General features: G+C 29.6%; 2 protein-coding genes and 1 non-coding gene across 3 annotated transcripts; 1 reads left to right on the top strand and 2 right to left on the bottom strand.

Moving 5' to 3' along the window:
* Nucleotides 1-657: 657 nt before the first annotated feature.
* On the bottom strand, nucleotides 658-774 carry LOC125813652 (U5 spliceosomal RNA). The gene has a single exon (XR_007442080.1). It is a non-coding gene; the product is annotated as a U5 spliceosomal RNA (small nuclear RNA).
* Nucleotides 775-5501: 4727 nt separating this feature from the next.
* On the top strand, nucleotides 5502-6571 carry LOC125813318 (protein ELC-like). Its single transcript, XM_049492815.1, has one exon. It carries the CDS (start codon nucleotides 5502-5504, stop codon nucleotides 6549-6551), a length of 1050 nt encoding a protein of 349 aa, XP_049348772.1. The 3' UTR covers nucleotides 6552-6571.
* A 427-nt stretch (nucleotides 6572-6998) lies between these two features.
* LOC125813080 (3-ketoacyl-CoA synthase 2-like) lies at nucleotides 6999-8622 on the bottom strand. The gene is made up of 2 exons (XM_049492574.1): nucleotides 8038-8622; nucleotides 6999-7970 (listed from the first exon to the last, which is right to left on the bottom strand). The coding sequence occupies exons 1-2, from the start codon at nucleotides 8581-8583 to the stop codon at nucleotides 7182-7184; spliced, it is 1335 nt and encodes a 444-aa protein (XP_049348531.1). The 5' UTR covers nucleotides 8584-8622; the 3' UTR covers nucleotides 6999-7181.
* Nucleotides 8623-25432: the final 16810 nt, after the last annotated feature.

The raw sequence follows: 25432 nt of genomic DNA, 5'->3' as shown, positions 1-25432 counted from the left end.
CAAAAGTTTCAAATAATTGAAAGATTTTGATTCCCACATGTTAAAATTCACTTTCCTTAATTTTAACTTTTATTTAGTAGTTTAGATTTTTAAGGAAAATAAACATATTTGTATTAGACTTAATACCTACGAGTGCTATTTAACTTGAACTCATTTTACATTTATGTTCTACAATTTTGGGTGTGTATAAATAGACATTGAACTTATATAAAGTTGAACAAGTAGACAAATGAATTCTATGTGGCATAATACAAGTAGGACACCATGTAGAACACATGATGTCACGTAGAACGCGTGTGTTTATTTGTTCATTTTTTTGCAACTCAAAGCGTCTATTTGTAGATATTCAAAATTGAAAAACATAAATGTGAACTGAAGTCAAATTAACTTTAAGTATCTACTTGTACATATTCAAAATTGAAGAGCATAAATGTGAACTAAAGTCAAGTTAATTATGCATGCCTTTGTATTATTTTATTACTTACAAATAGTGATGTATTCTTGTATTATTTTTAATTCAATGCAAGAATTAATTACTCTCTTTATGAGATAACTTATATACTACTAATAATGAACAATAGTAAGTATTTATTTTATTTATTGCATTTTAAGAAATATGTTATGTCAAATATATAATTATTAAACTAGAATTGTTGGGGTACTCAAAAATGAGAACCCCTCCAAAAATTGGCGTATGTCACTAATTGCAACGCGCACACGGTATTCTTTAGTAAAAGGCGAAAGAATAGTTCGCTTTGTGCTCACTGCGTGGCTGCGTGAGATTTGCCAATGTTCTGTGCTGCCTTTTAATATAGCGATAATGTTTGTATTTACTCATTGTTCAACGATGTGGTACTTACCACTCTTTTTCTATTTTTTCTTCAGCTTCTTCACTAGCCCTTCAATATATATAGGCTATAGCCATAATATATAAACATGACTCTTAACTTGGTTTTAATGGATAATTATGTTTTCCAACTTTGAGTGTGCACAAGGAAACACTTAAACTTGTATAAAATTAAACAAGTAGACACACGTATCCTACATGACATAATATATGTAGGACAACACGTAGGACACAAAATTATCATGTAGGACGAATGTGTGCATTTGTTCAATTTTATATAACTTTAAGTGTCTACTTGTGTACATCCAAAGTTAAAGATCATAGTTGCTAGCTAACGTCAAATTAAGGGTTATGTTTATATATTATGTATATATATATATTGAGATATTTTTCACATAGAAACGACTTAAGTTGTCATGTATAATTTTCGTCTGATTAATTTACCATTTGATTTTGCTTCAGTTTTCTAGTGATTCTGAAGAATAATATATGCTCCCAACCTGATCGATGAACAATTAATCCGAGCAACTTTGGGCGAATCAAATCTTTATGCGATTCAAATTTGACCCAATCCTTTTTGGGAAAGGACACATATTTTAGAAAAACAAGTACTTCCTCCGTCCCATTTATATGTCACCTTTTTACTTTGCACTTGTATTAATAAATGATGTAACTTTACTCTTCTATTCTTATTTAATGTTTTTTTAAGTCAACTTTATAATAAATGATGAATACATTTTCAAGATTAATTAACTATTCTATCAAGGGTATAATAGGCAAAATATGGTAATTTATGCATAAATTTTATAAAATTACAAGTATTGTGGTCCAGTTATTTATAGAAGGGATGACATATAAAATGGGACGGAGGGAGTACATTATTGAATTCAATCAATGATATGAAAACAAATGTGTCAGTTAGAATTTTAGGTGAAAATATAATGCTGCTGCTAGGGGTGTACATGGCCGGGTTGGTTCGGGTTTTTCAAATATCAAACCAAATCATTTGTGTCGGATTTTTAAATTTATAAACCAAACCAAACCAATAAAACTCGGGTTTTTCAACCTCGGGTTTTTTCGGATTTTTTGATTTTTCTGGTTGTTTCGGGTTTTTCTGGTAAAGTATTCATACAAACATATAATTTACTTGTACTTCAAATATTTATTTAGTCCTACCAAAATACAACTATCTAAGATGTTTCTTAAAAATATAACACAATATGATATGATTAATGACACTAAAATATCCAACAAAAATAATAATAATGAAATTGCGTAAAACAAATATTGCAAATTAACAAGTCATAATGAAAATGCTCATAATTTAAAAGTACTAAATCATGCTAAAATTAAGTTTTATAAGTATTAGTTACATGACTAAATATTAAAGAAAATTAAAATTAGATTATGTATTTTAATTGTCTAAACCAATGTAAAACTAAAGAACAAATATTCAATATTATTGTCATTCTTAGGGTTGAATTGATTTTCTTTTTGCATTAGTATTAATTTGATTTTGATTTAAGCTTTATTATAATTACCATCATATGTGGACTATAATCTTTATTGGCTCATTCATAATTCTAAGTTTAAACTTGAAATAATATATTAAAAGATAAAAACTATGGAAAAGTATAAGAAATATTTAAAAATTATATCAAAGTAAATATTTTTATGTATAAAATAAAATTTTAAAATTATATATATAAATTCGGGTTAGTTTGGTCTCGGGTTGATTTTTTTTTAAAATCAAACCAACCCAAATATAGTCGGGGTTTTTTTTCAAAACCAAACCAAGTCAAACCAAACCACTAGTCGGGTTGACTCGATTTACGATTTGGTTCAGTTTTCGGTTCGATTTTGTACACCCCTAGCTACTGCAAATACACTAGTATAATGTCCCCTTTTTTTTTCTTTGCACTACCTAAAGATTAGCATCACTTCTGTATAATATAAAATTATTACAGTTAAGGAAGTGTAACACATAAATTCATCCTTAAGCAAACTAATTAGTCAGAAACAAATGAGTAAAATGTAGGAAACTCAACAAAAAAGGGATTGACTTAAATATGAATAGGAAATAAAAAATATATATTACTAAATGGACACTGTAGACATGTCAAAAAGGTTATTGAGTTTGGTCCATACAAAATTTGAATAGAAGTTTTTAAAAAGTTACAGTCCAATACTTTTGGGCCATCTTGTTTACAAAGCATTTGGACAATATATTGATAGCATACACTTTATAATTTGTATTAATATACATATATTATGCATATAATGTATATAAGTATACATAACATATACGCACCATATACGTACTATCGAATGTATATATAGTGTATACTTTGGCTATGTTTGGCAAATTAGATGACTGAATAGTATATATTAATAGCTATTCTTAAATTTTGAATTATTTGGATTGAATAATTAATTTGAATTTTATTAACTATAGTAGTCCATTTTATCATTTTCAAGCCCAAAGATTGTTTCATTTTGAGGCCCAAATTCATGCCGCGTGTCAATTGACATGACATCTCAGTAAAATTTAAGACCAATAAGATGATGTTATGCGTTCAAATGATGCGGTAATCCCAACCAAATTCAAGTATCAGATTTTTTTTTATTAAGTGCTTAAAATGACATGTCTTGACCAATCAAAAAAATCTTATCACATATATTTGTGATAATCTTGATGACTTATACGATACAATTAAAATGAGACAAGAATATCAATTTACACTTGGACTGCCTACAACTATAAATATGGAGATTAAATAACTTTCCGAGGACATTCAACAAGTATTGGATAAAGCATCAATATTGACTAAAAAGTTCTTCAAATGGGTGATCAACAAAATTCCGCTTAGAGATCAACATGGAAAAACAAAACACTTTTCGACATTCATGGAGATCAAACACACTATATTTCTACGAGGTTCAAAGTATCCTACAATTCGAGAAATACACAATTGGAAGTCCTCTAATCACTCCGAGAAGTTAAAAAAAAAACAATCAAAAGAACAACATAATTGTACTTGATAAAACTCATCAAATTATCATTTTTTTTATTTTTTATTGCAGTTAATATTTCAGCACTCAAAAATTTGTTGCTAACAAACACCCGCCAAATGTTTATTCCCAAGTTTACCCTTTATCATAACTGTTAAATTGTTTTACCTAACATTACATAAAAACATATGGTGTGTATTAGTGTAGAACTCTTTGAGCCTAAATTCATCTAACTTTAAATATTATTTTTATTAAACTCAAAATTTTTCTACCCAGTCCTAAAATCAGTCTTAGACGCAAAGTTTTTTTAATCAATGATTTCTAAAAGTATTAACTTTTAATGTACTCGAATCAAATAGTTTTTTCTTACTTTATAATAATCAAGTCGGTGATCAACGCTTGTACTATTCTTGCTCATTTTTCACTTTGTTTAATCTTTTTCCATAGATTATTTTCTCATAATGATGGTGTTTGAAACTTTGAATTATTTTACATGACTTTTGATTAAGTACATGTTATTTCTCATCACCATAGATGTCGAATAATTGTATCCATCAAAACTTAATCAGATAAAAAAAATCAATTGAGCATGCATTTTCCCACTCTTTTATGCCAATTTGATCTTTCTTAATTTAATGCAACTATATACCCCAAAAAAAAACAGTTTTCTGTTTTCTGTTTTTTTTGTTCTTACTTAGTCAAACAAGTATATCTATTAGCAAATCTTATCACCTAATAATTGGCCCCCCTCCATATTTTCCATGCCAATTCCCAAGCCATAGGATGCATAATAAACAATGAGAAAGAGGCGAATCAACACTTGTGGAGCAAGCAATTTGGTCAACAAGTTTTGTTTTATTAATGCATAAGTGACTATCTATCCCAACTAATCTGCTTATTAATGTAATATTTGCATTTCTATAACATTTTGTTAGTCGTTGACTCACAAAACTGAACAGATTGAATCTAGAAAACACCTTTACTTACATCAAAAGCAAAGTTCCAAGCAACTACACAACACTTAAAAAACATTATAAGCAATTGACTTCATTGTCTATGGGTCATTTTTTATATAGGAGAGTCTAGAGGATAGAAGTGTTGTTTATTGGCCGAATACATCGACAACCCCTTAAGTTTGACGGTAAATTACATTTAGACCCTTGAGGTATAATTTGTTCTAATTAAGTACCTGAATTCATGATAAAGTGTTCATGTTAGAAACTTCCAACGTAAATTTGAAATAGATTCAACGTGTGTTCTTGCAAGCACATATCATGTAGATAAGTATATGACAAAAAATATGTAACCTCTTTTAACCATACACATCAACATCAATTGGAACATGTCAAAGATTTAACAACTTATTGAGACTAATATGTATATTTAAAAAAAGTGACATATTTTAAGTGATTAACTTATTTATATAATAGACATTTGAGAACATGCGCATAAACTTTTCCAAAATTCAAGTCAGAAGTGTCTAATAAGAACATTTTATCATATGTTCAGGTGCACAATTGAAACAGACCATATCAACTGACAAGTTTAAGGGGTATTGATGTATTCAAACTAGTTTTTTCCAATTCACTTTATAAATAGTGATTGATCATTACTCCTAAAAATCAGCAATCTTTGAACTTAAATGGACTACTTCAAATCATTTGCTCAAGAGTTATTCTCCACAAACTTTGAAACACCTCCATCTTCAATCCAATTCATAGATGCTGCACTTTCTTGTACAAGTCCACATTTTGCACCATCTTACACAGATCCTAACCAAAAACGTATAATTCGAAGGCATCTCGTCTCTTTTCTTCAAGATTATCTCTCTTTCAAGCCTTCCATCGATGCATTCATGCATGACGATGGCACTAGTGTCAACTTACTCAACGCGAACGGAGAGTTGCAACTCTCTTCCTCCACCCCTTCAATCCCTCTTACCATTTGGTTACATGAAAGTTACCCTTTTATAGCCCCTATTGTACTCATGTCAACAAATACTACTTATCCAATTTATGACAACCATCCTTTTGTTGACTCTTCATCAGGTGCTATTTCAACATTTTACTTAGTAAATTGGAAGTACCCTGGCTGCAACCTCTCTGACCTTGTACACAATCTTTTCAAGATCTTTTCACATAATCATCCTTTCTACTATTCGCCTTCAACTGACGATTTCTTTCACCCTTCTTTAGCTTCTAGGAGGGAGGCTGTTGACCGTCTCTCGTGCACACTTCATTATGACATGAAAGAATTACTCTCCAAGACTCATGAAGAAGTTGAGGAGCTTTCAAGCCTTAAAGAACATATGGTTAGAAGGGTAATTGTTGCTGAGTTTTCGGTTGATGAGAGTGAAAATGAAATGATGGAATTGAAGGAAAGGGTGAAAATCTTGACAGATGAAGCGGATAAACTGTCGAGTTGGCTAAGAGATAAGGATCAAGATTTAAGTTCAGAATATAAAATTGAGGATGAATTTGAAGCGATTGACGAGAATTCAAAGATACTACTTGATAGCATAGCAGCAGATAAAGCAACAGAGGATTTGATGTACTCATTAGATAAGGCAGTTGAGCAAGGGGTAATGCCTTTTGGTACATATATAAAACAAGTGAGACTTTTGGCCAAAGAACAATACTTTGGTAGAGCTACCCTTGAAAAAATGGGAATATCTCTCGAATGGCTTCATTGATTGAATGGTTTATGATGTGAATTCCTACAGAGCTATATGCAGAGGCAAAGCCAGAATTTGAAGTTTATGGATTCAGAATTCTAATTCTTTCAAGTTACTAAGTTCTGAATTAATAATTTGTACATATTCAATGAATTTCTTGTTACAAATTTAGAATTTGAACCAAAGTTACACTGGCTCAGCCCCTAACTACATGTATAGAAAGCCAAAGTTGAATCAACCTCAAACTTTGTTATTTGACTTATCCAAGTTAATGAAATGCATATGTTACTCTAATATATTCATAATCTTTTATCCTCTGTAGCTTGACTATATTAACTCTTCAGATTTCGTAGTCTTGAATATCCAGAAAGAGTCTAGCAGGGATGGAGCTATTGCAACGAAGGGGCTTCAGTTGAACTTCCTTTGTTGGAAAATTATACTATTTGAACAGGATAAGAACAACCGTTATGTATATAATTTTTGAATCCCCTCGATATAAAGAAAGTTTTTAGTGAAGTGACATCGATGATTAAAAATTAGTACATAAAAATTACACCATTCTCTATAAATGGAAAATTTGCTTAGAAGAACAAAAATTAAACAGGGGAATATGGAAAACAAAATGAGCATGTAACACATGAGTTTATCCTATTTGGATGCAACGAATAGGTCCGGGATTACTTCGATATCACTTACATCCACGGGGAACTCATGAATTTCATCGCGCCATGGATTCATCTCATCGCGATTAACAGATCGAATTGCCTTCCAAATCACACTGTTACACTTGAAACCTGAACCAAATGCTATTTGCCACAATGCATCTCCTTTTTTCACCCTACCTTTTGCCTCAGCATAAGCTACTTCATACCATATCGAACTACTTGAAGTGTTACCAATTCTGTACAATGTCATTCTAGAAGCTTCCATTTGTTCATCGCTAAATCCTAACTTGTTCTGCAAGTCATCCAGCACCGGCTTCCCACCGACATGTGGGAAGAAATGATCAATGGATTTTGAGAAATTAGGACTATAAGGCTTTACCTTGCTTTTTGTACTAATAAGATTTACCAAGTAACGAAATTTTTCAGATAGAGGAAGGACTAAAGGAGCTACAGTGGATATGTTTAATCGAATGGTTTTTATAGCTGCGTACAATAGATTTTTATTGATTGTGACACCTCGATGTCCTTCAACGTCTTCTTCCATGAAAATACAGTTGTATGAGCGATCATCGTCCGATGTTTGAGATCGGACGGTGTGGATGAGCTCATACTTTGATGTATTTAGATCAGACGGTTTGTTGGAGAGGAGAAGAGCTACAGCACCCACACGGAATATGCAATTAGTCAACAATTTTGACCGGTCATTACCTTTATATACATTTGCTGTAGTGCTCTCACTGGTCACTACTAGTGCACAAGAGTTATCATGCACCTGCACAACAATAGAGTTCAATAATAATAATACGATAATCGAATAAAAATTGTTTATAGTATATTACCTTAAGCAAATTTTGGACAAGGCCTAAGGCAACAAGGCCAGCAGTACATCCCATTCCAGTAACATTATATGTACGTATATCATGTCTAAGGTTGTAACGTTTGACAATGACACTAGACACTGATGGCATAATATTGTATCCACAAAAAACAGTAATCAATATCCCAATATCCTCACATTGAACTCCAGTTTTGAGAAGAAGTTCATCTATGACTCCGAATATTGCCATCTCAACTTCTTCCTTAGCAGCTTCCGCGCTATTATCTATAGGTTCTTTCAACAATCCTTTAGAAAGATACGTTTTATCACCTAAGCCGGATCGTTCCAACATCTTGTCCATGAACTCTAGTGAGTCTTTGTTATAACAAAGAGTTTTGGTGCTTTTATCAACAAACGTTTGTCTATCAACTTGTTGATTTTTCGGGGGCTTGTAGCACGAGAAATCTACAAGGAAAACTCTTCGTTTATTGTTTTTGCGGAAGAAAAATAGTAGTACTAATGTTAATGTAATGAAGAAAAGCTTAGGGTATGTTATGATCAATTCCATGGTTGAAAGTATTGCCTTAGCTTGTTGAAGAGTGATAATTTTGGATCTCAACATACCTTTCTTTCCCTTCTCCATATAGTATATATATAGCTTACACTATCAAGTCATTTTCGTGTGGTGTTGTAATAGGTATGCCTGTGTCTCAATTTATGTGTCACTTTCGTTTTTCGAGAGTGAAAAAGTTTAAGTTTGACAGGAAATGTTTGACTTGAAAAATATTAGTATAAGTCACAATAATTGATAATTCAAAATGTTTAAAAGATCTATGAAAAACTTACGGTCAAAGATAGACTTGTTTGAATCTCGAAATCTAAAAGATGCCACATAAAATGGGACGGAGGGAGTAATATATTTTATTTTCAAAATAAAAAGGGTTAAAAATGTCTTTAAACCATGTGAGATGAATAAAAATATCTTTCTTTTTAAGTATAGTCTAAAAATACCCTTGTTGTCAATACTTTGGATTAAAAATACTCTTATTGTTATGTGATGAGTCAAAAATACCTTTATTCCAAATGCATTTTTTGACATTTCGGATTTCACTTTTATAGAATGTGTAGATATTATTTGGATTACCAGATGGTGTAAGAATTATTTACATATAGTGACGATATATAAGAAGCTACAAGCTTTTAGAATGGAATTGGATTTTTTTCGTAAAGTTGATCATTATGTGTCTTACGATGAATTTGATTGGCCTTAATCTCGAAGAGGTGATCAATTAATGCATTTTCAATATACTGCCTCAATTTCAAGTTAGAGCCCGTTTGGATTGACTTAAAAAAATTAACTTTTAAAAAGTAACTTTTTAAAGTGTTGAAACTTATTTTTAAAATAAATAGTTATGTGTTTGGATAAAAGTGTTGCAGTTGAAAAAAAGTTGTTGATGTGTTTGGCAAATAAGTGTTGGTAAACACTTTTTTTATCAAACTGTCTGAAATACCCTTTAAGTTGTTAACATGATGAAAAGTTGATTAATTTAAGGTTTTTATACTTTAAAAAAAATTAAAACAAAATTAATTTATATTTTACATCCATAAGTAATAATATTTTCCTATCATTCACATATTTCTTTACCACCACAAATTATTTATAAGAGGAATAATAATAATAATAATATAATAATAATAATAATAATATAAAATAATAATAGTAATAATATAAAATAATAATAATAATAATGATGATAATAATAATATAATAATAATATAAAATAATAATAATAATATAAAATAATAATAAAATAATAATAATAATATAATAATAGTAATAAAATAATAATGATAATAATAATAATAATAAAAAATAATAATAATAATTCAATATGGGCAATTTGGAAATTGTATAAAAGAATTAAGGGCAAAAAGGTAATATACTTGGTCAACATAAAAGGGTTTTTAAGTTAAAAAAAAAAAAAAAACTCCCCTCACCTAGCTTTTAGCTTTTGGCTTAAAATAAGTCATTTTTGACTTAAAATAAGTCACTTTGATAATTGTCAAACACTCTAATAAGTCTAAAACTGACTTTTAAGCCAGTTTGACCAGCTTAAAAGCCCATCCAAACAGGCTCTTAGTCAAAAGAGCACAGTTAAATAAATCCTTTATATCATAAATTATAGAGTTAAAAGGATCAATAATACATCTAAACTATTTCATTTTATTGAGTTTCATATTTAAACAATTGGGATTGTAAGTTTTTTATTTGAACTATCACCGAATAGTTAGCGAAACACACCTAGACGTTAACTACAATAAATGTTTGTATGAAAATGATTGATGGTGTGTTTGTCTATAAAATATTCGTCCACCTGACATATATAACAATTCTATTTGCTGACACATCAATTATTTTAATACTATGTTTGATTGACTTCTTTAAAATCCTAAACCCTCTCATTTCACGGAGATATCAATGATACGACAGAAACGAGACTACGACTAAAAAGATGAAGAAAACGATGACAGATGTTATGATTGGAATAAATTAATTTATACAATAATAATTTTAATCTTTAACCTTAACTTTAAATCTAATATTAATTTATTTAAATTTGTGACAATGACATAATTACTTGTCCAACTACTATATCTACTCTAATTGCTATCCTTCCCATAATACATTTTGGTCCACCAATAATTTGTAGCGTTTATCAATGCATTGTTATTAATTCTGACAACTTGCGAGCCGAATAAATATAGTTGCCTATCCTTTTTCTATTGGGAAGTAATATCCGAATAAATATTTACTTACTTTGTCTTATTTTTACTCATGATAATATATTCAAAATAAGACAAAGTAATTAAATATTTAGTTACTCATAATTATATATTTAAGAAATTTACACAAAATAAGAAAGAGTCTTTTTAATATATATTTAAGAAAAATATAATATTGATTTAGAATTGTGGGGTTATAAAAATCTTTTGGGAGAAAATATTTGGAAGTAATTAATTTTCCAAATAACCATAGTTAGGGATTTATTTTAAGGAAAAATCTTTTTGGTCAGAATTTGGCCAGAATGATATTTTATCTATGTTATTTTATCTTTTTAAATATTTTTACCCTTTTAACTTTAATATCTTTTAATTAAAAAATGAAAAAAAAATCAGTTTATTTTAAAATAAAAAAATATTATAATTTTTTTATTTTTCTGACAATTTAGCACTTCCCTTATTTTAATGAACTAAATCTTAGTCATTAAATTAAACATATGCCATGTTTCAGCAATTCCAATAGAAATTTGAAGAAAATGGAGAGGGGCTGATCCCAAAAGCAGAGACCTATGGAAAATGTGGAAAACTACTACTCTATAGCAAATTATGAAATAGGAAAGTAAATGAAGGCATGTTGCAACTGCCAAGATTTGTAGTGAATACCCAAAGTCTCTCTCATCTTTATTACAACATCTTCAACTTGCTATATTTTATCAAAGGAAAAAGGATTTTTAATTTATGATATTTGATTTATTTTTATTTTTTAATTTAATAATAAGTGCTTATATTTTATTATAAAAATATTTAAAAATAAATCAATCCAAAAATGATGGTATATTTGATTAGTCACCAAGTTTAATACTAATCTAACTTATAGTAGAGGGCAACATTTAAAACAATATATATCTTATCAGTATTTAAAATTTAAGTAATTAAATTAATTTAACTTCTTAAAAGTTGTACCAAAAAAATTTCGTTGCAAGTATTTGAAATATTCTAACAATAATAGCTTTGTATAATCAGAATGGTAACTTATGACTAAAAAAAGAGAAAATTTCATTTAAAAGGTGGTCATAGTATAGGTGCATAATGTATATCATAAATGCAATCCAAGTTGTTGCCATTAAATGCACAATTCATTGACTTATGCGAGTAATTAATGTGATCAATTATATTAATTTTTTAAATTTACATTATTGAAATTTGTTGTAGAATTGTAAATGAAATATATGTAGTAACAACTTATTCCAGAATAGATTGAAAAATAAATATATGTAGTAACAACTTATTCCAAAATAGATTGAAAAATAAGTAAATGATGATTTTTATTAATTACCACATTGGCTTTTTTTTTTTTTTGGTTTATTGTGAGTTATGGATATAAACCATTCAAGTTCTGATACGACATTTCGAGATCTGGTGCAGAGAGCATTACACAGTAATTGATGGTAGCATGATATCTCTCTGATATATGATGTATCATGATATATACCATTTTGATATATTACATTATGATACCTTTTTCATAGATGGTGTATCATGATACCTCTCTGATATATGATGTATTATGATATATACCATTTTGATATATTACATCATGAAACCTTTCTCATAGATGGTGTATCATGATACATTTTTGCTACATTATATAATGATATAATGATATCTTTTCAATACATGATGTATCATGATATCTTTTCGATACTACATGATGTATCATTGTACATTAAAGAAATCACATACCTCTTTGATAGCTTATGTTTGGACATACCTCTTTGATACCTTATGTTTGGATTGTTAGAAAACTTTAAACAATCTATCCAAGATCACAAGTAATTCACTAGACATAAACATCAATATTAGAGAATAATAGGAACATTAACATTGTTCCATCACAATAACTTGATTAATGAACTTGATCTTCCAAGCTTTGAAGATAACTCTTTTAGTGTTCTTTTTTTGAAATGGAGAGAAAGAGAAAAGTACGTCTTCTGGTTTATGGACCAAATCCTTTAAAGGATTTCGAAGTGCCTTTTTAGGTTTAAATGGTACTCGTCAATGGCGGATGCATGTTACAAATTATGGGTGCTTAAGCGCCCATTGCTTTTTGCAATAAACACTAATATTTGTTTGTAATATCTAATAATTTATTCAAATGTATTAACTAAGCACCCACTTTATATAGCAATTCTCAAACTAAAAATATTTGAGCACCCATGAAATAAAATTTCTGGATCCGCCATTGGTACTCGTTTAATAAGTCTCCATCAGACTTAAGAAAAGGTCTATGAATTTCAAGTTATTTAAATTAAATCCATATTAATAGATATTCACTTTAAGGTCAAAACTTTGATACTTTATTAGATCATACAATGGGGTACTTTAATGATAGGATATCTATGTATAATATATTAATATGTGAGTCCACATAATAAAAATTACTAACATGAACGACTTACCTTCAATAATAGTCTTGCCATTGAAAGAAGAAATATGTAGATACACTTACCATTAATTAAAATCTTTATCGAATATGAATAATCACAAAAACATGAATCTAGAAAAATCTCCGATTTGAACTTAAAAAAATTAAAAATAAGTAGTGCTAACTTGGTGGAGTTGGGACGTGGAGAGAAATATAAATAGTATAGATGAGAGAATTTTTTTTAGTCAAGTATATTTTCTAAGTATGCCTAAAATAAGAGTTAGATTAGATATAACCATATAAATTTACTATTAAAATAATTATACCTTTGTTAGGTAATTATTTTAAAATATAGTTTTAAGGAGTAAATATAAGCCCTATGTTTGTATTTCCTTAAAAAAATCAATTACTTATTCAAGATTTGCTCTCAACTTTTTCAAAGTCAACTAAATTTGCCTACCCTCGAAGGTAAAACTTATGTAGGAGCGTCACTTATCAATACTTGCACTTTTTTATTTTTATTTTTTGGTGATCGAGTGTCTAGTAATATTTTATTAAAGAATAAAATTGAAATAACTCGACATAAATAAATATAAATAATAAAAATTTGGCCTTTAACTTATCGATCATATATAGTAGGTAACCAAAATTACCTCTACTATAGACATGTTCATGTGTCTGCACTTAAATGTTGGTTACCCTTTTAAGTCTTCGTATTAAATATAGTAAGTAAATGGGATCACTTACAAAACTACTAAAATTAGTAAGCTAATTAAGTTGAACAATGGATTAATAACTAACTCTAAAGCTAAGTTGAACAAACTATAATATATTAAGTTTAGCAGTTTGTTCAGTTAACTTATTTTTCATCTAGATCAGGCATCAATTATATATAAAGGTTAAATTTAAAATAAGAGGTAATGAAAACATAATTGAATATAACATAAATTATTAGTATCATCATCAAACTATTGACAGCCATAAAAATATTATTTTATTTGATTAATTAAATTTAGATGCCCCCGATCTGCCACATGACATAACAGTGGTCTCAAACTCTTGTAGGAGCATGAGACTCTTAATAAAAAGTCAAGAGAAGTATTGAAAACACCCCTAAACTTGACAAGAAATAAGGGTGTATTTAACTCATTTTACAAGATCGGGGGTGTATTTAAGTTCAGTGGAGTCAAGTAAATGACTGTTTTTAAAGCTGTCAATAGTTTGAAGAAGAAACTAATATTTCGCATCGAGTTTAGGAGTGTTTTCAATATTGAAAACATCTTTGAACTTAACGTAAATTATTAATCTCATCCTCTAACTATTGATTTATTTTGAAAACTCAAATTAAATCAAATTAATTCAGTTTTTTTTTTTTTTTTTTTTCCAAAATTTTGATTCAATTTTGTGTACGATTACAGCGTTCTGATGAACCGAACTTTTATTGAGCCTGTAAGTTATAATAAATGAGCCAGCCCAACATGTTGAAAAAAAAAAAAAAAGTTTTCATTTGAAATATATTGTCAGTATTCATTAGTATTATCCTAATTTCATGTATCCTTAAAAAGGTTGATCGTACTGTACATTTTATTCTACAAATATGATATATCATTTTCCCATATCTTTAAAGCACACACAAACTCCAAAATTATTAAACAGAGAGTGGTTGAAAGGAAGATAAAAGACAAGTGAGACAATTAATTAATTGCTCTACGTGTCTTAAGCTCACATAAGATTATCTTATAAATAAAAAGAAAATTTTTTAAAAAAATCACTAGTTCATAAACTAATTATTTGAATATACTTTAGTTTATAATAACATTAAATTTTTGTGTATCCAGATACTTCTAGCTCGGATACACGAGGTCAAGATTAAGTTTAATTGTTCTAGATACACTGTATTCAAATGAATTTGCATGTATTTGAGATGCATAGACAGATCTCGTTCGCCTTCTTCGACTCCCTCCTATATCATTCGTCACTCTCCTATCTCCCTCCCACCTCGCTCATCTCTCTCTATTTTAGTTTAATTGGTAGCAAAAATCCATATATCTAGGTATATCTTCTTTAATATATGATAGTAAACTCTTAATTAGTGATTAAAATACGTAATTATCTAAATGTATAAGAGTAATTTGATCTAAATACACTGTATCAAAATGGATTCTCCCTCCCCATAAACTCTCTCTCTCTCTTAAAATTGGGGTGAGGGAAGGAGAAATGGGAGAGAGGATTACAATGTGAGAAATCAAACTCCCACTAAATAGAGTTCAAGTAATCAACCAACTAAACTACAACTATTATTGGTTGTTTAAAAGTCTTTTTTACAGAATTAAAGGTATTAAATGATTAAAATAACTTTTGACTATTTAGGTCCAGAAATTTGAAGAAGAAAAAAATATTATTCGTTCAATAATAGTTGTTCATTATTAATTTGATATAGAGATTAAGAAACAGTAAATAGTAGGAGTAATTTTACTAAATCACCCTTATTACATACAAGTCCTCTAAACATTAAAAAATAAATAGTATTGAATAGCAAAGGTAAAATAGATACAATATGATAAATTATTCATTGATTATATAAATTGGAAAATATTATCGAACATCTCAAAATAATATAGTGAACAAGTAAAGATAGACGGAGTTACGGATTGAGGAATATATATATATTCTATCTACAACTTATTACTTTAAACATTCACTTTGAAACAATAAAATTAAAGAATATTTTAATATGTTCCATGTACTTTAATTTAAGACCAACACAATTTCAAAAAATTTATTCACTTTCTTAAACTCTCTATTAAGTTAAAATCATAACAAAAAATTTGAAACAAAAGAAAAAGTAAATTAGTTATGCGTCATATAAGATCTTAAAACGTAAATTATGATTCGCTACGTATACATAATCCTATGATGAATGAGACATATCATATCATGTAAATGTGTGAGGTTCCTTTTATTGACAATTTGATAAAGTACACACAGTATAAAAGTTTTCATATAGAATCTAGATTCCCATTTCTCTATTTAATTGGCGCACAAGGAAACCAAATCGGGTGGGTATAATTATCTAAAAATCGAATTGAATCGAGCTAATTTGATTCTTTGGTTTTGATTCTTCAGTTTTTCCATTTGCTATTGGTGTTATTTTTTTCTTTTCAAAAGTTTGATTCATTGATTCGATATTAGGTGTAAGTGTCTCAGAACTTTGACGCACCGAAGAATCAAACTTTTATTTGTTTAAAAAATTAAAAATTAAAAAAATATATATTTATGGGCATTCTCTTAACAAAAAATAAGAATCAACTAACAATTAAATCATTTATGAACAACTCAAACATATTTTTATCAATGTACGTTATGTAAAGGAACTGTCTTCGTCCTTGTTTTTCTCGAGAAGTAGTCGGAGGCACAATGTTTTGATTCAAACAAATATAGTCTTTTAGTTAGCACAATAAGTGTTCCACGGCGAGTCACATAATTCCTTAACATAATTTTAAATTTTTTGAGTATCTTGTACTTTGATTTTGTCTTCATTTTATTTTTCATTCACAACGAAAAATCAATTTGAAAACACCGAACTGAAATAGAAAAATCAAACCGAATTAAATTAGTTTAATTTGATATACAGTGCAAACTTTTCTAAAACCAAAAATTAAAAAACCAAACCGAAGAGCCGTGTAACAAGATAAGCATGTGATGCAAGATCAGAAAAATCTCTATTGATATTTATTGTCCCCTCTGATTGCTATATTCGATAATACACGTAATATATAGTAATATATTCATATTTCGAAGGACTAATTAAACTTTAGGATACAATTATGAAGAATTAGTCTCAATGTAATCATCTTCAATTATGTATATAATAAGAGTATATACAATATAGCGTATAAATAAAGTAAGTCAATTCTAATCTAACATATACATATATAAAAATATATACAAGACAATATATCCCTTTTTATACTCAATAATTTATTAGTTTAATTAAATTAATACTAATTTATACACATACAAAAAATGACTCTCTTCGTCGGGATGTCAGCAGGTTAGGCAGCTCTAAGGTTTTTTATATTCGGTGGAAGGCAGGCACCAAAATTATACAATTTATATCACACAATGTATACCATGTATTAATTAATATTACACATAAAAGGTGAACTAACTTTGAATTCTGTCGTTGTACATGTTGTTATTGATTTTTAAGTTGGAAAAACTACATATTTAGACATTCTTCACTATCATATATACTATTATTACCTATACTTTTAAAATATTACATATCTTATCACTAATTAAGAGTTTTCTCCGTGTCTTACACTTAGATACATTTTGCTATCAGATACATAAAAATAGAGAGAGAGGTGAGCGAGATTCATATGTATCCAGGCACATGCGAATCACACTGGATATACACCTGATACATGTATATGTATGTATCTGGAGTGATTCACATGTATCTGAGATATCAGATACATGGGATAGTGGAGCGAGATGGGAGAGAGGCGTAAGAGGCGAGCGAGATTTGTTGTGTATCCCAAATACATGCGAATCAATTTGAATACAATATATCTAGAACAAATTACACTGGATATACACTAATTATAAATACATGTATTTGTATATATTTGGAGTGATTCACATGTATCTCAAATACCAAAAACAAGGGAGAGTGGCGAGCGAGATGGGAGAGAGGTGAAAGAGGCAAGTGAGATTTGCTATGTATCCCAGATAAATGTGAATCCACCTGGGTATAATGCATCTAGAACAAATTACACCTAAATTTGGCCCCATGTATTTGAGATACATGTATCTGGACATATCTTGAGGCACCAAAATCTGATAAAATACGTAATATTGCAAACTAGAGTGTATTTAAGTAATTAGCTCCTAAACTAGTGAGATTTCTGTAAGTTTCTCCTAATATAGCATGATTTTAAGGAGAAAATTATTATGCTTAACGCAATTTTAGAAGAAAAATTGACTTGATACAAAATTTACATAATGTCAATATTTTGAAGCTTACTTTTAATAAATAGGTTTTGAGTCAAATATACATTAATTTTACGTAAGACTTGTACCTACACACCAATTTCCCAATAGCTGCACAAATAATCAATATACGATTGATAAAAATCCCTTCATCTTTCAACAACTGTTAGGCATGGTCCACCAAGATTAATAATGTAATATGGTCCATGAATAAGAAACTCCAAATATGGAAAAAAGAACAGCATGTATTGAAATAAATTTTTTACCAAAAATATTGGCTTTATAAACCCCATGACAAGTCTTTTGCATTGAAAAAACAGTACTCTACTATTAAATGTAAGGAGAATTAAACAGGAGTTACAATTAATTTCACATGTAGATTCATGACACACATATACTGGTTGATAATAAACTGTTAGAATCTCTTTTAAAAAGTTTGGTCAAACATTAATTAATACTTAAAACTACATTTTAAATTTATTGGTCAAACATGAACTCTTCTCATTAAACGTACATTTTCAAAAAATACTTTTTAAAAATAGATTAAATTTTAGAATTTTAATCAAACATACTATTAATAAAAAATGTTATAATATTCATAAGATGAAAATGAAAATGAAAATGAAAATGAAATTGAAAGCCAATAAATAATTAATGTAGTTAGGTAGTAGAATTGTGTTGTCACTTCGTACCTACTAAACTATAAAAGGATTCATAAATATTTCCATTTTTATGTTAAAGTGAGTACTATATCCAGATCAACACATTGCAATTAAATGATACTAGCATCCATAAATAGACACTAATACTTTAATTTACTGTCCATAAAACTATGCCCACTTCTATAACTTATATCTTTTCCTCGTAGTGCTCAATGATACTCCCTCTATTTCATATTAAATGAATTGTTGAGATATTTTTTATTTATCAAATTAACTTAATTGTTCAATTCTCAATACTACTTTTAAAATATTTTTCCAATGTTACCCTGCATTAGTTAGTATTGAAATTAATTTACCGTTTGAACATGAAATTCACTTTTTTTTTAAAAAATAAAATTTATTACCTTATTGAAAATTAGCGTTTAGTGATGAAAAATTCAAATATTGTGAAAATGAATATCGGGTCTACAAAATTATATATATATATCAATCAAATTCTAAATCGAATCAAACTGAAAAAAACCTGAACAATCCAATCATGTACACCTCTATATGTATATCATGTTCCCATAGATTTAAAGTATGTACAACTTTGAAACTCATTTAAAATTACCAAACAATGAGGGGTTGAAAGGAGGATATATAGTAGACAACAATAACTTTTGGGAAAAGAACACTTGTATCCAAAAAGAGAAACTATTTACGAGCAACTATCCTATTTCTTTCATACCCCATATTTTTAACTATTAATTTGTGTTTATTGTTTGATACCATCAAAGTAAATATATACTCTAATGATATCAAAGAGGAAGAAGCAATGCTTTATTGAAAACACTACTCAGTTACTCATTGATACCATTATAATATATATATATATATATATACACACACACACATACATATACAAAAGATCAATTGTATAATTTGTGTTTTTGTAAAGCGAGAAAGAGAGAAAGACAAAAGAAAACTGGGCAGGGGAAGATCATATTTGTATAATCATAAGTGTATAGGACAAAAATATATGCATTTGTATTTGTATATACAATTTTCTCTCGCTTTATACAAACACAAACACAATGTATACATTTGTGTTTGTATAAAGTGAGAGAGGCGAGTGAGGAGCGAGATCTGGGAGAGGGGAGAGAGGGGAACAAAAATATATGTATATATACAATTTTCTCTCGTTTTATACAAACACAAATGCATTTTATACATTTGCGTTTTTGTATAAAGTGAGAGAGGCGAGTGAGCGAGCCAGATCTGGGAGAGTGGAGAGCGAGATCTGGGAGAGGGGAACGAAAATATATGTATATATACAATTTTCTCTCGCTTTATACAAACACAAATGCATTTTATACATTTACGTTTTTGTATAAAGTGAGAGAGGCGAGTGAGCGAGCGAGATCTAGGAGAGGGGAGAGAGGGGAACGGAAATATATGTATATATACAATTTTCTCTTGCTTTATACAAATACAAACACATTTTATACATTTGTATTTGTATAAAAAGTGAGAGAGGCGAGGGAGAGAACGAGAGTGGCGAGCGAGATTCACCAGGAGAGAGACGAAATAGCAACAGTTTGCTATGGGGTATAATTAAATCAAACTATATTTATATCATTTAATTTGAATTAATAGTTTGCTATTAAATACAATTTTTCCAAAGTTTATATTGATTCCAATACTACTAATACTCTTGGATTTGGTTGGGTTGGGCCGGACCTTATCATAGGCTGGCCCAACTAGTTAATATTGAGTTTAGAATTCATTTGGACATATATATAATTCAAGTATGGGTAAACATAAATACCTAAAAATGAATTCGACTGAACTAATTTGATTATTTGATTTTGATTTTATTTTCTTTCACATATTTGATTCTTAAAAAATATTCTTATTATGACAGTTTGTTTAAGAATGAGAATAACCATTCCAATATAAGAAACCTGGAGATATGATTCCATGTTTCCATCCTTTATATGTTCAGATATTGATTATTATTATAATATTATATATGTGGTATAATCTATATAACTTATTAGTAGTGGCGGATTCAAAATTTTCACTTAAAGTTCGGAACAAAAAAGTGATTTTGGGATTTGGGAATCCATATTCCTATTCGAGGGCTTCTTTTTTTTTTATATTTGGGATTGAGTCTTTTAATTTTTGGAATTAAAAATATCTATTTCAGTGTTTTTTTCTTTTAAAGTATATATATATAAGTACATACTCTTATAGTATCATTGACTAATGAGTAATTTCCGAACAAGAAACCTTAATGATACCAATACAATATATATATAAATAAATATATATATATATATATATATATATATATATATTTATTGATTTTGTAACACCTCGACTTTTCAAAATGTCTAAATTAACTCGTATCTTCATGGAAAGACAATGAGGGTGGGTAATAAATTAAGAATGATGTGGTATGTCGTATTTTAAGTGTTCAAGAGTTGTATCTCAAGTTTTGAAGTTAGGTAAGTGGCAAAATAAAAGTTGATGAAAGTTATCGTAAGTTCCTTTTTAAAGATTTCTCTAAAATTTGGGTCAAATGTCTTGGATGTTTTCTCCCAATATATAAAGAGTTAGAAGGCCTATCACCCATTAAATCGAAGGCCTACGAGTCTAGTTTGCAACGCACAAAACCCCGTGTCCAATTGATATCGGAGTAAAAAGTTATGAGCGTTTTACTACGGACTGCCGGAGTAGAATCCGGGTCGGGTAAAAAATGTGGTATGTCGGCTTACTCAACGTTTTAAGCCATGAAAACATTTCTTTTCACTTCCAAACCAGAGAGAAAGCTTAAGAGAAGGTTCCTATGGAGTTCTTGCATGATGAAGGTTAGTTTTTGACATTTCTACCATTAAAAGTTTCCCCTGTGCCTAGAAACGTGATCTCTACACATGGCAATCGTTTTCCCTTTCTATTAGCTACGTTTGGAGCTGGTTTTTGAAGATATAAATTTGTAGTTATTGGTGTTTCTTCAAGGTTTAAACTTGGTTAACTAAGGTAATCATCTCGGGACTCTTTTATGATTGTTTTTATGAATTTCTACGGATGTTTTGACAAGTTGGGGCAATATGGCAAATCTGCCGATTTAAGATTAATTATGAACTTTTTATAGGTGCATACCAGCTGTGTATATATAGTGTTTGTGAAGCTTAGGAAATAAGGAACAACTTTCGTGAAGGAACTACGGTCTTTCGAGCGTTCATTGGAAAGGTATGTTAAGGCTATTCCCTTCGTTCGACATGTTTCCTTAGAGGTAGTTAATGTTAGTGATCTTGTAGATGTAATGGTAAGTGGTTCGCTGATTGAGTGGTTATAAACCCTTATTTTAGGGACTCATAATCTGTTAAGAACGACCCTAAGTTAGGAATGACTTGGAGATTATTCATATATATTGTTTATAGCTAAATTGTCCGCCTTTAGCCTATTCAATTGTTTGTTGTCTCCCTTGGGGCTATTGTGGTTAGTTGTTGAGCTATGAACTGCCTATGGGGGCTATGATGTTGTCTAATAGGACTATGTTATTTCCAAAGAGGGTTATGTGTTGCCCATGGGGCAATATTGATGCCAAAGAGTGTTATGTGTTGCCTACAGAGCTATTTTGACGCCAAAAAGGGCTATGTGTTGCCTATAGGGCTATGTTGATGCAAAAGAGGGCTATGTGCAGCCCACAAAGCTATGATGTTGCCTAAGAGGGCTATGTGTTGCCTACGGGGTTATATCGTTGCCAAAAAGGGCTATGTGACTTCTTACAAAGACAAGGGGCTACCGATAGGGGTATGCAAATTGATTTGGCACCTTCTGGGCTTATGAGGGCCTAGGTAGGTGGTATGTTGTTTGTACCTGCCGAGCTTATGGGGCTTGGTTAGGTTGATATTTGATCATTTTTGTATTTTTAGATTCAGTAGTGGGTTAGCATCCTTATCTAAAATTTTGATTTCCTTACGTGATTACTTTTGGTATGTTATGATACTTGCTCATTTAGTCTATAGCATTTCATACTTTGTACATTATTTTGTACTGACGCTCATTGCCTTAGGGGCGCTGCATTCATACATGCAGGTCCCGACAGACGACTCAATAGACCTCCTCAGCAACCGGATTGACTTCTATCTGATTGGCTAGCTCCTTTCCTCCGGAGCTGCCAGAGTTGGGAGGTTTGTCAACTTTTGTTGTATATATCTTTATGGGTAGGCTGGGGCCCTGTCTTGCCAATCTTTACTACTCGTAGAGGAGACTAGTGTGTGGGGTGTATAGCTACGTTATGGCCATAGTGGCCTAGTTTGTTGGTTTGCTGAAGCTTGTGAGCTGTTTAATGTATTGTCTTGATATTTACCTGCTTTTAGTTTTGGAATAAATATCGTGGTGGCCTCGACGGCCCAATCAGGACTTCTGTGCTAGTTGACTATTTATTTATATGATCTCCTGGGAGTAGCTGTTTCTTTTATAGATCAATTGACAGGGGCCTTGCCGGCCGAGGGCTTAGTTTTAAGCTGAGATAAACTTGTTTGTTTTCTCGATTGCATGTGGCTGCCATGCACTAGTAGCAAAGGGTTCAACAGGGTCGGCTTGGGCCTGAGTTTTGGCATTAGGAGCCAGTTGAGCCCATTGAGTTTGGGGCGTGACAAATTTAGTATCAATTAAGCGAAATTATCCTTCTTAATAATCCAATAGAGTATATGATACCGATTTAGTATCAATTAAGTGAAAATTATCAGCCTTAATTAATGGGGGTATGGACTGTAATTATTTATGAGAGTATGAATATATCAAGAATTACTTTGGGTTTGGATATGAACTTGTAATTATTTTGAATTTTATGACCTATCTATGTAGTTTTTCCTTAAGAATTTAACTAATTGATAAATATGAATTGTTGCAATGTTTTAATATAGTATGAGTAGTGTATATGCGAGTATAAACATCTATAATACTTAATTATCACTTATATATGCATGGTTATACACTATCTATACCATATACATAAGATTATGTGTTCGGTTTTTTTAAAGTAAACAACACAAATTCTACTAGTTTAGATCCTAATTATGTGTGCTCACATCAGTTAAGAAATTACATTTCATACCACTTTTCTTTGCCAACACATGTATTTGACAAACTCAGATACATGTATTTAGGATACATGCGGATCAAATTTGGTGCTATTTTCAAAATACACTATATTCAAACGTGAGTTGCTTGTATTTGAAATACATTGTCTCTCTCGCTTACCTCTCTTCCTATATATTTGTAATTTAAAATACATCTAATATCAACGATTTATGCATCAATTGTTAAAGATATATGTTTATCCTCTGGCTCGCCTCTTTCTTTGTGTATTTGATTTTCAGAATGTATTTGATATCAAAGATATATATATCGAAGGGGAAATTTGAAGGAGTAGTGTATTCGACTTGAAATTTGATATGTAAGAATTTCGGAAAAAAAAATAGAGTACATCAATGAGCTAGTTTCAAATATATACAATAAAGTAATTACAATAAATACTCATGTTTTATTTACATAAAAAATAGTCAAAAGTCATATGAAGTTTACACTGACTATACAATATATCTTACATATACCCAAGTTATACACTAACTAAACAATATATCTTACATATATATGAGTTATACAGTGAACATACATGATGACACACTAAAAATTCGAATATAACTTAACTAAACATGAACTTATACACTGATCACTATACATGAAGTATACATTGACTAGTCTATTTTGATTAACTCAAAATCACCTCTAACCAGTCTCAAAAGCTAGATATGAAATCCTATCAATGTTTCAAGTTTCTTAATATATAATTCACTCAAAAGATTCATTCGGTATGTTGAATTAAAAAAAAAAAAAAAAAAAGACGAAGAATACCAACAAAGATGAGGAAGACAATTTGTTCAAAACCACTTCTAAATTGTCCCAATATTTAGATATGAAATCCTCTCGATGCTTTGAATCTTTTGGTATATAATTCACTTAAAACAATTTGTATTTTCGATACGTTGATTTTTTTTATTAAAAAAAAGGTCAAAGAAGAAAATAAAAATGATAGAGGAAGCCATTAATAACGAAGAAAGAAGTGGTATTTGACCAATTTCATTAATTTTAAAAATTAAGCTATTTTTTTTTTACAAAGTAAAGAGCCGAATGACTACTTTGCGTTATTAGTTGAGTCGACGGCATCCCATTCAATTTAGACCAATAGAGTGTCGTCCACTTGCATTCTTGGGTCAACTCTAAGAAAATTAATACTCGTCCCGTTTCATATTAGTTGAGAAAATTTTATAAATTAATGTAAATACTTTTACAAAAAATTAGCCATCAATTTTATTTGAGAAAAAAATTAATTAATATTTTCTTAATTTGATAAAATGAATGAACAACTAATATGATAAATATTTTTACTACATCAAATAGTAATAACAAAAGTTTATTTTAGTTAATTAGACCTTCCAAATTCTTCCTTGTGTTCGGACAAGAATCTCAAAAGTCTGAAACCCCTAATCTTTAAA

This window comes from Solanum verrucosum, unplaced genomic scaffold (genome assembly GCF_900185275.1).
Source record: "Solanum verrucosum unplaced genomic scaffold, falcon-dt-bn FXZP01000235.1, whole genome shotgun sequence".
Lineage (NCBI taxonomy): Eukaryota > Viridiplantae > Streptophyta > Magnoliopsida > Solanales > Solanaceae > Solanum > Solanum verrucosum.
Note: the sequence above shows the minus strand (reverse complement) of the source record. Positions and strands in the feature narration are given on the sequence as shown.

Coding starts and splice junctions, on each gene's coding strand:
- LOC125813080 (XM_049492574.1), bottom strand. CDS start 8,583: ATGGAATTGATCATAACATACCCTAAGCTTTTCTTCATTACATTAACA. Junction 7,971..8,037: donor TTGTCCAAAATTTGCTTAAG/GTAATATACTAT, acceptor ATTGTTGTGCAG/GTGCATGATAACTCTTGTGC.
- LOC125813318 (XM_049492815.1), top strand. CDS start 5,502: ATGGACTACTTCAAATCATTTGCTCAAGAGTTATTCTCCACAAACTTT.